The following is a 14,962-nucleotide window of genomic DNA, read 5'->3' as shown; positions in this document are numbered from 1 at the left end:
GACCAGTGGTTTGTCTCACACACACCCCCCACTCTCCCTTTTTTCTTTTGGAGATAGGGTCTTGCTCTGTTGCCTATACTTGCACTGTTACATAGATACAGTGGCACTATCATGGCTCACTGCAGCCTCAACCTCCTGGGCTCAAGTGATCCTCCCACTTCAGCCTCTCTAGTAGCTGGAACTAAAGGCATGCGACACCACGCCTAGCTAATTTTTTAAAAAGAATTTTTATGGGAGGCCAAGGCAGGTGGATCACTTGAGGTCAGGAGTTCAAGACCAACCCGGCCAACATGGTGAAACCCCATCTCTACTAAAAATACAAAAATTAGCTGGGCATGGTGGTGGGTGCCTGTAATCCCAGCTACTTGGGTGGCTGAGGCACGAGACTCGCTTGAACCCGGGAGGCAAGAGGTTGCAGTGAGTTGAGATCACGCCACTGCACTCCAGCCTGGGCAACGGAGCGAGACTCCGTCTCAAAAAAAAAAATTGTAGAAATGGGGTCTCCCTTATGTTGCCCAGGCTGGTCTCCACCTCCTGGGCTCAAGCGATCCTCCTACCTTGGCATCCTAAAGTCCTGGGATCACAGGCATGAGTCACTGTGCCTGGGCGGTTTGTCTCCTTTATAGGGCCATATCCCCCTTCACAGAGTAATGTTTGTAAATTAATAAAGTGAAATGTACAGGATTACAAACCGAACCAATTACAGTTGATCCTCAGTATTTGTAGATTATTTGCAAATTTGCATCCTTGCTACAATGTATTCATACCCCAAAAATTAAGGCAGTGCTTTTGTGGTGTTTTGGAGGGCAATGCTTATGCACAGAGCTGCAACAAGCTAAAGACCTGATGTGCATATTTGCAGCTGGGCTCCTCTTGCTTCAGCTCAAACACTGGAAACAAATGTCCTTTTCTTGGTTTGTTTAGTGCCGTGCTTTTCAATTTTTTTTTTTTTTTTTTTTTTTTAAAGTTAGAGTCTCGGTCTGTCGCTCGAGCTGGAGTGCAATGGCTTCATCCTGGTTCGCTGCAACCTCCACCTCCTGAGCTCAAGCGATTCTCCTGCCTCAGCCTCCCAAGTAGCTGGGATTACAGGCGTGTGCCACCAGTCCTGGCTAATTTTTTTATTTTTATTTTTATTTATTTTATTTTATTATTTTTTGAGATGGAGTCTTGCTGTGTCGCCTAGGCTGGAGTGCAGTGGCACCATCTGAGCTCACTGCAACCTCTGCCTCCCGGGTTCACGTGATTCTCCTGCCTCAGCCTCTGGAGCAGCTGGGACTACAGGCGCCCACCACCACGCCCGGCTAATTTTTGTTTTTTTAGTAGAGACGGGGGTTTCACCATATTGGCTAGGCTGGTCCCGAACTCCTGACCTTGTGATCCGCCCACCTCGGCCTTCCAAAATGCTGGGATTACAGGCGTGAGTCACCGCGCCCGGCCTAAATTTTTTTTTTTTTTTTTTTTTTTTTTTTTTTTTGAGACAAGAGTCTCGCTCTGTCACCCAGGCTGGAGTGCAGTGGCGCGATCTCAGCTCACTGCAAGCTCCGCCTCGCGGGTTCACGCCATCCTCCTGCCTAAGCCTCCACGCCCGGCTAATTTTTTGTATTTTTAGTAGAGACGGGGGTTTCACCATGTTAGCCAGGATGGTCTCGACCTCCTGACCTTGTGATCCGCCCGCCTCGGTCTCCCAAAATGCTGGGATTACAGGCGTGAGCCACCGCGCCCGGCCGCCCGGCGTAATTTTTGTATTTTTAATAGAAATGGGGGTTTCACCATGTTGCCCAGACTGGTCTCGAACTCCTGATGTCAAGTGATCCGCCTGCCTCCGCCTCCTAAAGTGCTGGAATTACACCCGTGAGCCATCGCGCCCGAACGAACCCTATTGTAAATTTTAAGTCTCAGGCGTTTGCCAGCGGCACGCCGGAGACCCAGGAACCAAAGAGCGAGCTCATTCCGGGATTGGAGAGAAGTGTGAGCAGAGGGAAGTAGAGGGGTCGGGGAGAGGAGGGGCAGGACCCACGCATTCGGCCCTTTGCATTCAGCTTCATTCAACTAGGAACTTTTTCTGCAAATCAAGGAAAGCTTCCCGGAGGAAGTGGTGCCTAAGCTGTGCTCTGATTCACGTTTAGAAGCTGACCAGACAAAGAGAGGTGGGCGTTCCTGGCAGGGGGAGGGACTTGGCAAAAACCAAGTGGCTTGGGAGGGGTTGATGGTTTTAAAAAACTTGGAATGGTTATGTCAAGGGCTAGGGATTTAATATGTTGACGACGGATTCCTATTCCTCACTTGCTTCGGGACCCCAGCTATGCCCTTCCTCTCTCTGGGCCTCTCACCGATTCCGTTTTTCCCCCAGGTAATGAGCACAAGCTCCCTTTTTCCTCCAGACTCCCCCCGGGTTGGGAGGATCCACCGAGTGGACGAGGAGTGATAATTCCTTTGAGCCAATCGTTGGTGCGTGAAGCCCCGCCTTCTTCCCCACCCGTGGGCCAATTGCCGTGTTCTCCTTGAGGCCGGCCGCTTGGCGAGGGTGGGCCAAAGGCTGCGTGACGTCGCTTCCGGATAAGCCAATGGCAGCGATTGGGGGCGGGTCATTTTGGTGATGGACAGGTGTTTCAAGACGCCCCTTTAGCGCGGGGCTCCCCGGGAAGCTTTGAGGCGGTGCTGGGTGTAAAGGGGAGGGCATTCCTGGTGGATTTTGCCCAATCACCAGTCGCGCTTCTTGCAATAGACGGGCAGTTTTCCCCATCCCGGGTCGACTTGAGGGGGCGGGATTCTGGACGCCAGAGTTGGCAAACCCCTGACCTATGATGGACGTATTCTCTAGCCAATTACTAGACAGTATTCTCAGACGGGCCGCCTCCATTGCCAATGAAATCTTCCAGCGGGGTCGCGGTAGGCGGGCCGTGGACCCTCTGGTATAAGGCGGTCCCGGGGGAGTGAGGAGAAAGGGGGGGTCTTGGCGGCCGGAGGAGGAGTAGGTGCGGGTGAAGATGGCGGCAGCCGAGGCCGCGAACTGCATCATGGAGGTGAGCGCTTGGAGCGCCGCCGTGGGCGGGGGGCGGCTTTGGGTCGGTGTTTCACGCCTCTGTGGTGGGGAAAGGCCTCTAAGTTGGCGACATGGGGTTGGAGGTCCCCCGCCGCACACGGGGGCGCCGCACGTTCCACATCCGGGGATATCGTTTGAGGTGACGGCTCCCTAGCTTTCAAGGGCCTTCGGCATCCGGCCTAGCGGAGGGTCTTATCCCCCCTCCCACGTGGAGGAGGGCTGGGGGCGCTTCCGGCCAGGCCCCCACGTGGCCGCTGCGCGGTGGGTGGGGAGGGGGTGTGCCGAGTCCAGTGGCCCGGCGGGCTCCACGTGCGGGACAAAGGCCCCGCCCCCGGCCGGGGAGGGGCGCCCGGGGGGGCGGCGGGGAGGGGGGTCCGACCCTCCTGACGCCCCCAGCCCTCCTCCCCGGGGACCTGGGCACACGCCGTGGGGTGGGATCGACCTGGGGCCCTCCACGATGTGGGGAGTCTCTTGGGAAGAGCAGTGCTTCTCAGCCCTTTACCAACCTCCTTCCGAGCTCCGGGGGCATCTGTTGGGATATCGGACCCGGTTTTGTGCGTTCTGGGTTAGGGACTGGAGGAAAACCAAGAATGGGGTCCCCCGCCGACCCCGTTTCCCCTCCCAGAATTCTCCCCCTCGCCCAGGGCTTTAGGAGTTGGGGGATGGGGCATGCCCCTGTGACCTCCCTCTGGGTGGTGGTGGGGCATCTAGATCGAGATTTTCCCATTAATAGGCGCCGTGCACCCCCTTGTGGCCATTTCTGGGTGTGTGGGAGGGACATCTTTTTCATGGGGCGTGTCCTGAAGCCCACCTCCCGTCGGATTTCTTCCTGGCGGGCGGAGGGAGGAGGGTATGTCCGCTGGGAAGGAGTTGTGGGAAATACGTAGGCTGAGAGCTTTACCCTACTGGAGCCGTTTATCTCCCCCGGGCCTTTGTGAGGGTGCGAGATGACCTCCCTCTTCCTGAAGCCCTGTGCAGGGTCCTGAGCCCCGGGGTCCTGAGAGTGGGTGCCTGAAATGGTTTCGAGTGAGGTTTGGTTCTCGTGCAGCCATGTGGGGGAGGTTTCAGTCTTGCGTTTCAAGCCCTCTGGGGCTGGGGTTGTCTGGCGGTAGTTTTCAGTGGTGCTGAGAAATGGGCCCCAGTGGGAAACCCCCTCAGCACCTTTCTTCTTATAGGCATCCCCGCTGGCTTGGGAGAGCTGGAGGGAGGGTGCTTGGAGCCTAGTAGGTCATGGCCTGTGACGTGGCCCTTCTTGGAGACTTGGATAGTGGTCACATCTGGAAGAGATGTAATCTGATGGGGCCTCTGTCCTTCCACCCCTTACCTATGGCATTGGCTGGAGGGACAGGTCAGCTCTCAGCTGTCAGGATGCAGCTCCCAGGGGTCACTGTAATGACTTCCCACCCTCTTGGCTGTCTCCTGCACCTGGGGCTCTATGGGTGGAGGAAATAACTTTCCCAGAGGTGGCCTCAGGCTTGGCCGCACCTGGAAGTCTTCAGGGCCTGGGATGGGTGTCTGAATGGGGGCGATGGCCTGACTCCCCAAGCCACTTTTTTTTTTTTTTTTTTTTTTTTTTGAGACGGAGTCTTACTCTGTCACCCAGGCTGGAGTGCAATGGCTTGATCTCGGCTCATTGCAACCTCCGCCTCCCGGGTTCAAGCGATTCTCCTGCTTCAGCCTTCTGAGTAGCTGGGATTACAGGCACCCACCACCAGGCCCAGCTAATTTTTGTATTTTTAGTAGAGACAGGGTTTCACCATGTTGGTCAGGCTGGTCTCAAACTCCTGACCTCAGGTGACCCACCTGCCTCGGCCTCCCAAAGTGCCGGGATTGCAGGTGTGAGCCACCGCGCCCCCCAAGCCACTTTCTGGAGTCCTCTCATTCTTAGAGGGTCCAGGAGCTGCCCATCCTCCCTGGGACCCTACCTTCGTGGGCAGAGGGTCATAAGGGAGGGGGTTGGTTCCAGCTGGTTTTGTTTGGGGCTCCTGAGTCCAAGGCAGGAGCTGGGGTCTGGGGTACTAGCTCTGGGGAAGTACCCGTGTGCCACACCTCTATTCTGGAATCCTCTCAGACATGAGACTGGTTTGCAGAGGTGGCAGATGCCCTGTGGGCATACCCTGCCAGCCCCGCTCCCTCCTGCTATTCATGGCACCCTAGGATAGGGGTGTGTGTGTCAGGAAGTGTCACCTAATCTGGAGGAGATTAGGTGATGAGAGGGAGCGACAGCTGGCGGTGGTGGGTGCCAATTCCCCTGGCCTGGATGGGGGAGGTGTGTGGTCAACTGCCTGGCCAGAGAGGGGCAGCGTGGGGGTGGGCCACCATCTCTCCAGCCACAGCTGGGATAGGAGACCCCCTTTCTTCTCCCCTCACTTTTCCCATCCCTTTCTTAAACACCCCACCTCATTACTTGCCCCCTTCGCCACCACTCCCCACCAAGAAGGAGAATTGCTGGAAACCCACCCCCCGCCAGAGCCCAGGTCCCGCCGCCCAGCCCTCCCACAGCCACTCCCAGTAGCTAATCCTTTCTCCCTGTTACTCTCTCCTAGAATTTTGTAGCCACCTTGGCTAATGGGATGAGCCTCCAGCCGCCTCTTGAAGAAGTAAATATCCTTTTGTGAGACCCCTCCCCACCCCGACCTCCACATCAATATATCTTGCCACACATCTGGCCCTTTCTTGAGGTCTAACCATACCCCTCTTGCTTCAAACCAGTTTACTCCAGGCCCCCAGACACTTAGTAGCAACCCCTCCAGGTTCACAGCCCCCGCTGGCCTCCCCCAGTATCGCGGCTACTTCCTTAACTCCACCTCCAACCCCCCTTTGCCCTTCCCTGTGTCTGCCCCCATTTTCCTTCCCCTCCCCTCCCCAGCTGTGGGCTGAGCTAGAGACGGGGTCAGAGAGACTGGAGAGATGGTAGGCGTGGCTGAGGTATCGGGGTGCTCCCCTGGATGGTGCTCTGGGGGGGTCCTGGAAGTGGAAAATGGGGTTGTTAGGTTTTGGGGTTCCTGGGGGGGCAAGATGGCAGGCGGGGGCTGTAGGGTTGTCATGGTATGATTTTGGGGGTTCTATACTACTCTTCAGGGAAAAGTAGGGAGCTGGAGGTTTAAGAGGCTGTGGGGAGCCCCCAGATCTGACCCATGATCCCATCGGCCCCCTCCCAGGTGTCCTGTGGCCAGGCGGAAAGCAGTGAGAAGCCCAACGCTGAGGACATGACATCCAAAGATTACTACTTTGACTCCTACGCCCACTTTGGCATCCACGAGGTCAGTGGGGACAGTCCCCAAGGCCCCAATCTTAGGGGGGCTTAAATGTTGGGGAAGGGGTGGAACCTGTTTTCCCACGCATGCGCACTGCTTCCCCTGGCAGCAGGCCGCCCCCCTGCCCCTCTGCTGCGCACCCCCTAGGGTCGCCTCGCCAAGCCGTTGCCTTGGAGACCGAGGTTAGCCTGAATCTCTGCAGGGGCCTCGCGCCGAAGGCTGGGGTGGGAGAGCGCATGCGTGCCTGGGGCCTTAGCCAGAGATCGGGCAGGGCCCGCTGGTCTCTGCCGCCCTCTAGTGACCGGCGGTGGGACTGCGCCCCGGCTGCTCCCGCCCTGACACCTTCTGCACACTTCAGATCTGACTGAAGACACTGAAATCCCAGAACGAAGCTGGGGTGGCATTCTAAGGAATTTTCTTTTCCCCCTGAGGCCTTTTTCATAAAATTGTGGCAAAATATGCATAAAATTGCCATTTTTTATTTTTAGAGACGGTCTCGCTCTGTCGCCCAGGCTAGAGTGCATTGGTGCAATCATGGCTCACTGCAGCCTCGACCTCCCCAGCTCAGGTGATCCCCCCACTTCCACTTTCCGAGTGGCTGGGACCACAGGCGCGCGCCACCACGCCCAGCTGATGTTCTTATTTTTCTGTAGAGATAATCTTGCCTTGTTGCCCAGGCTGGTCTCAAACTCTTGGGATCAAGTGATCCTCCGGCTTTGGCCTCCTGAGGTGCTGGGATTACAGGCGTGAGCCACCGCTCCCAGCCTGAGGACTTTTAAAAGCCAGGGTTCACTGGTTCTTAGGTAGCAGTGGTGAAGTCTGGCCAAGATTGGAGTTTAGACCATCTAATCTGATTTTTTAAAAAGGGAAACTGGCTGGGCGCAGTGGTTCACGCCTGTAATCCCAGCACTTTAGGGGGCTGAGGTGGGTGGATCACCTGAGGTCAGGAGTTGAAGACCAACCTGGGCAATATGGTGAAACCCCATCTGTATGAAAAATACAAAAATTAGCCGGGCATGGTGGTGTGCACCTGTAATCCCAGCTACTTGGGAGGCTGAGGCAGGAGAATCACTTGAACCCAGGAGGCTGAGGTTGCAGTGAGCTGAGATTGCACCATTGCACTCCAGCCTGGGCAACAGAGTGAGATTCCATCTCAAAAAATAAAATAAAATAAAAATAAATAAATGAATAAATATAAAAGGGAAACTGAGGTGCATGGAAGAAAGCGAGAGGGCCGAGCTCTGGCCCTCCGAGCTCTCAGGACACGCTGTTCTCCAATTGGGGATATGGGGCCCCTCACGGCGTCTCTGTGCCATTCTTGCCCTAGGAGATGCTGAAGGACGAGGTGCGCACCCTCACTTACCGCAACTCCATGTTTCATAACCGGCACCTCTTCAAGGACAAGGTGGTGCTGGACGTCGGCTCGGGCACCGGCATCCTCTGCATGTTCGCTGCCAAGGCCGGGGCCCGCAAGGTCATCGGGGTGAGTCTCCGGGGTGGCCAGGCGGGGCCGGGCCTGGGGGATGGAGGGGAGCCCATCAGGGCTCAGGGATTGGATGGAGGTGATGGGGGCAGGGGATGGGTCTCACCCTCCCTTCTTCCTGGGCCCTCAGATCGAGTGTTCCAGTATCTCTGATTATGCGGTGAAGATCGTCAAAGCCAACAAGTTAGACCACGGTGAGCCCAGAAAGAGGATGGGTTTGTGGGAGTGGAGGGGGTGATGCCCTGCTTCCCCAGGGCCCTCTGAAGAGCAGTGGGGTCTACGGATGACCACAGATTCAGCAGCTCCCAACCCATGGTCTTTTGGGCTGCCAGCCGCCTGAGAATCTGAGTGTCAAAATCACAGGCTTAGCACGGCAGTCTTAAAATTAGGGCAAGAAGCACTCTCTAGTTTCTTGAATGAGTAATAGAGTCACGTGGTTGGCCACCGAAGGCCCACAGTGAGAAGCCTCCCCTGTTTCCCAGCTGCCCTCCTCTGAGTTTAACCAACACTAACTTCCAGAGAAGTCTGGACCTACAAACACATACATATGTAAATGTGTTTACATTCTCGTGCACAATTTTCACGCCAGTAGCATTTCGTACCAGCCTCTTGCCCTTGGCTTCTTACACCTGCTTGTCATGTCGTTTAACACTTTCCAGGATGTTGCGGCATCCGCTCTTTTCCATGACCACCATCATAGGTACATCCCCAGCATTTTTTTTTTTTTTTTTTTTTGAGACGGAGTCTCACTCTGTTGCCAGGCTGGAGGGCAGTGGCATGATCTCAGCTCACTGCAAGCTCCGCCTCCTGGGTTCAAGTGATTCTCCTGCCTCAGCCTCCCAATTAGCTGGGATTACAGGCGCCAGCCACCACGCCCGGCTAATTTTTTTGTTTTTTTAGTAGAGACGGGGTTTCACCGTGTTAGCCAGGATGGTCTCGATCTCCTGACCTCGTGATCTGCCTGCCTTGGCCTCCCAAAGTGCTGGGATTACAGGCGTGAACTTTTTTTTTTTTTTTTGTATTTTTTTAGTTGAGACATGGTTTCACCATGTTGGCCAGGCTGGTCTTGAACTCCTGACCTCAGGTGATCCATCCACTTTGGCTTCCCAAAGTGCTGAGATTACAGGCGTGAGCTGAGATTACAGGCGTGAGCCACCGTGCCATCCTGAAGTGATTTTTAAAAAGAGATTATTATAATGAACGCACAAGTCTATTTGAAGCAAATTCCCACTGTGATGTAATTTTCCCGGTAAATGTGTCTGCGTGTGTCTTATCTAATAGATAAAGGCTGTTTTGAGAATGTGACCATGCTGTTACTTATTATATCAAGCCCACCCAGTTAAAAACAAAATCGCGGCCGGGCACAGTGGCTCACGCCTGTAATCCCAGCATTTTGGGAGGCCGAGGCGGGCGGATCATGAGGTCAGGAGATCAAGACCATCCTGGCCAACACGGTGACACCCCGTCTCTACTAAAAATACAAAAAATTAGCCGGACGTGGTGGCCGGCACCTGTAGTCCCAGCTACTCGGGAGGCTGAGGTAGGAGAATGGCGTGAACCCGGGAGGCGGAGCTTGCAGTGAGCTGAGATCGCGCCGCTGCACTCCAGCCTGGGCGACAGAGCAAGACTCCGTCTCAAAAAAAAAAAAAAAAGTAACATCACCTGATACCCACTCCACATAAAATTTCTGCTCCTGCCTCAAAAATGTCCAGAACGATGTATGAATTTTAAAACAGTTAGAAGGGTTCATGGCTTCTGCTCACCCAGTTCTCTGAACTGAAGTGGGGTCCCGAGGCTCTAGCCCCCAGGGCAGGTGAGGTGAGGGGCAGGCCTCCCGGGGGCTGATGTGGCCGCGCTTGTCCGCCCGCAGTGGTGACCATCATCAAGGGGAAGGTGGAGGAGGTGGAGCTGCCGGTGGAGAAGGTGGACATCATCATCAGCGAGTGGATGGGCTACTGCCTCTTCTACGAGTCCATGCTCAACACTGTGCTCTATGCCCGGGACAAGTGGCTGGTGAGGCCCCAGCGGGACGGGTGCAGCTCGCATGGGCTGGGGTCCAGGCGGAAGACGAAAACCACGCTCAATTTTTCCCACAGACGGGACTTACTGTGGGGGCTTGGCTGCAAGGTGTTAGAAAGCCACAGCCCGAGCCAGGTGTGACAGACCCTGGAGGGAGATGGTGCGATGTGGGGGAGGTCGTAGGAACAGGAAATCCGTAGCAGGGCAATAGCCCAGGTCCTTAGGCCCCAGCAGGCCTCCCTGGGAGAGGTGAGGTGACGGAGAGCTGGATGAAGCACACGGAGGGGCGGCCAGGGCAGGTGTGCCCTTGCTGCGTGTGGAACAGCAGGGAGGCCCGTGTGGAAGGAGGGTCTAGAACGGCAGCAGAAGAAGGAGTGGAGGTGAGGGGTGACAGGGCGTGTGCAGATTTTGTGGAGCCTTATGGGACCCCATGCTTTTCCTCTCAGAGCAGCTAGGGAGGGTCTGAGGATCCCCAGAACCTCCGAGGGCCAGGAGCTGACTGAGGTGCCCCTGGGTGCCCTCTGGCGGCCGTGTGGGAAATAGACCAGGGGGTGAGGGGTGAGTGCCGCTGCGACATGAGGGTGGCTCAGACCAGGGCAGGAGGCCACATCTTGGAGGCAAGACTCAGGGTAGTGTTGCCAGGCCCCACCCTTCATGCCTCGCCCTGCCCCTCTGTAGGCGCCCGATGGCCTCATCTTCCCAGACCGGGCCACGCTCTATGTGACGGCCATCGAGGACCGGCAGTACAAAGACTACAAGATCCACTGTGAGCGCGGCCCGGGAGCTGGCGGGCGGGGCCCCGGGTGGGCTGCTGCGGGCTCACCCCCTCCCTGCCTGCCTCCCCAGGGTGGGAGAACGTGTATGGCTTCGACATGTCTTGCATCAAAGATGTGGCCATTAAGGAGCCCCTAGTGGATGTCGTGGACCCCAAACAGCTGGTCACCAACGCCTGCCTCATAAAGGTGAGGGGGTGGGCATGGCCAGGTGCCCCCTGGGTTGAAACCAAAGAGAGGCCATCACCTGGTCCTGGCGTGGGACTTTGGGGCCCAGAATGTTGGCCTGAGGTCTCAGAGCCTGATCTGCCAGCCAGAGGTGGTGCTAGAGGCCCGGGAAAGACACTTCGTCCTTTAAATATCTTTGTGAGCGCTGCTGTGTGAGAACCATGCTTGGCACTTGGCGTCTGGCGGAGGAAACACCCAAAGCTGGCAGCTAAAGCCCACAGCCCATGCACGGAAAGGCAGGACCCCAGGGCGATGAGCGGGTGCACATGCACGCGGGCCACTGCAGAAGAGCACGGGGCCAGGCTGGGCTCCAAGATGTGCCTGAGATCCCAGCTACTCGGGAGGATCACTTGGGCCTGGGAGTTCAAGGCTGCAGTGAGCTGTGATCACATCACTGCACTCCAGCTTTGGTGACAGTGTTTTGTTTTGTTTTTTCCTTTTTTTTTTTTTTTTTTACTTCTGAGACCCTGTTTAAAAAAAAAAAATACGGCGATGAGTATTTGTTGAGCTGGGATGTGTGAGCCGGGTGAAGCTGGGTGGCTGACCGGGGGATCCTGTCGGGGAGGAGGAAGTTGTTGAGTGGGGGAGGAGAGGAGACTAGAGGGGCAGGGACCCCACCCGGGCCACCCTCCTGAGAGCCAGGGGAACTGGCACAGGGTTTTAGGTTGGCATTTGTGTTGCCGTTTGAAGCCATCACGTTGTTGGACTTGTCAAGGGGTTGGGGAGACAGTGGAGTGGGGCGCCTGCATTCTAGGAGGTCTGGACAGAGTTAGGGTGGCACTGCCAGGTTTGGGTGTTGGAGAGGAGGGAGCAAGGAATCTGGGCTCGAACCCACATGGTTTATTGGGAGCTGGATAGGCAGGATGCAGAGTGAAGGAGGAGCCGAGGCTGGGTGCCAGTGAGGGAGGGCCAGCAGGAAGGGGACAGCGAGGTCACAGGCCCTCTGGGAGCTTAAGGGAGGGAGGAGGGGATGAAGCGACATGGGGACGCATCCCGGAGCTCGCCCTCTCCTGTCCTGCAGGAGGTGGACATCTACACCGTCAAGGTGGAAGACCTGACCTTCACCTCCCCGTTCTGCCTGCAAGTGAAGCGGAATGACTACGTGCACGCCCTGGTGGCCTACTTCAACATCGAGTTCACGCGCTGCCACAAGAGGACCGGCTTCTCCACCAGTGAGGCGGGGCCCGCAGGGCTGGGGGCCGTTCCCGAGCCAGGGCCGAGGGGCACCCACGTAGTGGAGGGGGTGACAGAAACGGGCAGAGGGAACCATGGGGACACGCGTGTTCCAGTGTGAGCTCTGCCATGTAGCAGTCTCGTGGCCTTCGGCAAGTGACCTGAGTGTGCAGTGCCTCAGTTTCCTCATCCACAAAAGGCTGACACGGTCCCTGTCTCCAAAGCTCAATGACAGGGAGGTGACTCACGGACAGCAGTCCCGTCAGCTGTCATGGGGGTGGGCATTCCGACAGAGGGAACGCAAGGGGCGGAGGGTGGGCAGCAGCAGGCCGAGGCCGGCTGACCCGCCTGTGCCCCCAGGCCCCGAGTCCCCGTACACGCACTGGAAGCAGACGGTGTTCTACATGGAGGACTACCTGACCGTGAAGACGGGCGAGGAGATCTTCGGCACCATCGGCATGCGGCCCAACGCCAAGAACAACGTGAGGCTCCGGGCAGCTGGGTGGGAGGGTGGCAGCTAGGGCGGGGAGTGTGGATGAGGGGGGAGTGGTGGGGGAGGAATGGTGGCAGCGGGGGTAGGGGATGGGGGCAGCCGGGGTGGGGGATGGGGGCAGCTGGCGGGGGCGAGCACCTCTGCCTATTCCCGGGTCCCCAAGCCCCTCAGCCCCATGCCTGTCTACACAGCAGGATTTCTTGAGCATTCACCGGAAGTTACGGGCCTGGGGACCCAGGCCAAAACCCTGCCCTCCTGGTGCTTCCACTCTAGACAAGGGGGTCAGTGACATGGTGATGCCAGTTGGAGGTGACCTCTGTCAGGCTGGGAGCAGGGCAGACAGGTGTTGGTGTGGGTGGGCTCCAGGGCAAGAGGCAGCCCCCAGTAGAGTGCACGGGGTTTTCTAGCCCAGCTGGGAGAGGAGAAAGGCAGCTTTTTGTTTTCTGCTCCCCTTTCTTTTTCCTCCTGAGCACTTGGCAGGAGCTGCCATCACCTGAGATCAAGGGGGCTTCGGGGGGAGCTGGGGGGGCTTCTCGGAGACAGGGTCTGGCCAGAGATCCAGTGTGGTGGGTCTGAGCAGGCAGGAGGATGGAAGGCTTGGAGCCTGGAGTCGCCGGGAGTGGTCTGGGTTGGAAAAGTGGGTCCCGGCCCATGGGTGCGAGGGTGGCACTCAGGGCAGTCATGGAATGTGGACCCTGGGACACCCGTGACAGCAGCAGTTGTCAACTGGGCAGTTTTACTGCCCCCGCCGCCAGAGGACGTTTGTCACCGTCTGTGGAAACATTTGTGGTTGTCACTCCGGAGAAGGGGTGGTCCTGGCATCTGGTACGTAGGGGCCAGGGGGCTGATAAACGTCCTGCAACCACAGGGCCACCCCCTACAAAGACTCATGCAGCCCCCGGGACCACGGCACTAGCTGGGAAACAGATACTGGAGAGGGAGGAGGAGTCCTCGGGCGTTGGTGACTTTGTCTCGTCTTCATGTGCTGGAGGGTATTGGGGGGAGGAGAGGAAGTGGAGACAGCAGGCTGGACCATTGCGTTTCACTGGAACGTTTGCCTGAGGAGGAAGTGGGCTTGGGAGAGGTTTTCTTTTTTATGAAAGAAGCAATCACTGCATTGCTGATGGGAATCATCTTGATGGAGAAATCCAAGGGCAAGGGACAGCAACTGGGCTCTGCTCTTGAGTGAGTCTAGTGGGCTTGGGGGTGTCCACGTGGTGCTGTCCCTTGGCAGGGTCAGGGCAGCTGCTAGGGTGGGACCAGCAGTTGGGGTCTGCAGCGTGGAGATGGGCAGGAAGCCGGAGCCCGGCGCATCGTCGCATAGCCTGCCTGCACCCCCCTGCCACCACCTCCTGGTGGGTTCCGCCCTCATGCCCCACCTCTCCCTGCAGCGGGACCTGGACTTCACCATCGACCTGGACTTCAAGGGCCAGCTGTGCGAGCTGTCCTGCTCCACCGACTACCGGATGCGCTGAGGCCCGGCTCTCCCGCCCTGCACGGGCCCAGGGGCTGAGCGTTCCTAGGCGGTTTTGGGGCTCCCCCTTCCTCTCCCTCCCTCCCACAGAAGGGGGTTTTAGGGGCCTGGGCTTGGGGGGATGGGGAGGGCACATCGTGACTGTGTTTTTCATAACTTATGTTTTTATATGGTTGCATTTACGCCAATAAATCCTCAGCTGGGGTCTGGCTTTGTTTCCTGGGGGCAAAGGAGGTTTGGGGTTCCTTTCGCAGGTACTGCAGTGCCAGCCTCAGCAGTGGGGGGACCGGCCTTGGCACCTGCTGGTGGCTGCCATTCTGTGGATCTGCGTCTCCCGTCCCTCGTCTCTAGGCCTCTTGCTCCCCTTGGTTCCTTCTCAGGGTCCCTGTCCTCCACAGCTCTCTCTCAGGGTCTTTGTCCAACTCTATTCATCCCCCTCCTGGGTCTGCGCCCCTCCCCTCTGCGGTACCCCTGTGTCCTGCTTAGTAGGGGATGGGGGTGGCTTTCCAGCACAGCCAGCCCTCAAGTTTCCCAGAACAGTCTCCCCACCTCCCCCCAGCACTCAACATTGTTCCTCTCTGGCTGTTTTTTTCCTGTTCGGGTCCCTTCAAGGCCCAACTGTGCCCAGCCCTCTGCAGCTGGGGACACTGAGTGGGTTGGGGGTGTATGTTTGCGAGGATAGAATTTCTCGTGGGGGAGTGGCCCTGCTTCCTCCCCTAGAATGGCCTGGGGCTTAGGGCTGGGGACTTGCCCTCCATGGAGGTCAGTGGGAGTCACAGCTGTAAGGTGGCAGGGCCTACCCATCTTACAGAGGCGAAGACGAGGTCCCTCTGCCTCTGCTGCAGACATGGCGTCTGCACCCACCCTTCCACCCTCAGGGCCTGGCCACGGGGTCCTGGGTCCCCCACAATACTGTGCACTCGACCTGGTTGACCCAGGACACCCTCCACGTTGAACAGCCCTGGCTACACCTGCTTCAGTGCAACTGGAGCCCTCACCGGCGGGTGCCTGACACCTCG

General features: G+C 57.4%; 1 protein-coding gene across 4 annotated transcripts; it reads left to right on the top strand.

Annotated features, from left to right (window-relative positions):
• Positions 1-2,518: 2,518 nt before the first annotated feature.
• On the top strand, positions 2,519-14,147 carry PRMT1 (protein arginine methyltransferase 1). 4 transcript variants are annotated; one of them, XM_004061176.4, is made up of 11 exons: positions 2,921-3,023; positions 5,590-5,643; positions 6,205-6,306; positions 7,628-7,783; positions 7,914-7,977; positions 9,654-9,796; positions 10,481-10,568; positions 10,649-10,764; positions 11,825-11,975; positions 12,337-12,458; positions 13,861-14,147. In XM_004061176.4, exons 1-11 carry the CDS (start codon positions 2,988-2,990, stop codon positions 13,942-13,944), a joined length of 1,116 nt encoding a protein of 371 aa, XP_004061224.1. In that variant the 5' UTR covers positions 2,921-2,987; the 3' UTR covers positions 13,945-14,147. The 4 variants fall into 4 exon arrangements, with proteins under 4 accessions (XP_004061223.1, XP_004061224.1, XP_018871018.1 ...); XM_019015473.3 differs by lacking the exon at positions 2,921-3,023 and adding an exon at positions 5,858-5,956 and having other exon boundaries at positions 5,590-5,647; XM_004061175.4 differs by lacking the exon at positions 5,590-5,643 and having other exon boundaries at positions 2,519-3,023.
• Positions 14,148-14,962: the final 815 nt, after the last annotated feature.

This window comes from Gorilla gorilla, chromosome 20 (assembly GCF_029281585.2).
Source record: "Gorilla gorilla gorilla isolate KB3781 chromosome 20, NHGRI_mGorGor1-v2.1_pri, whole genome shotgun sequence".
Lineage (NCBI taxonomy): Eukaryota > Metazoa > Chordata > Mammalia > Primates > Hominidae > Gorilla > Gorilla gorilla.
This window is presented reverse-complemented; position numbering and strand designations above follow the sequence as displayed.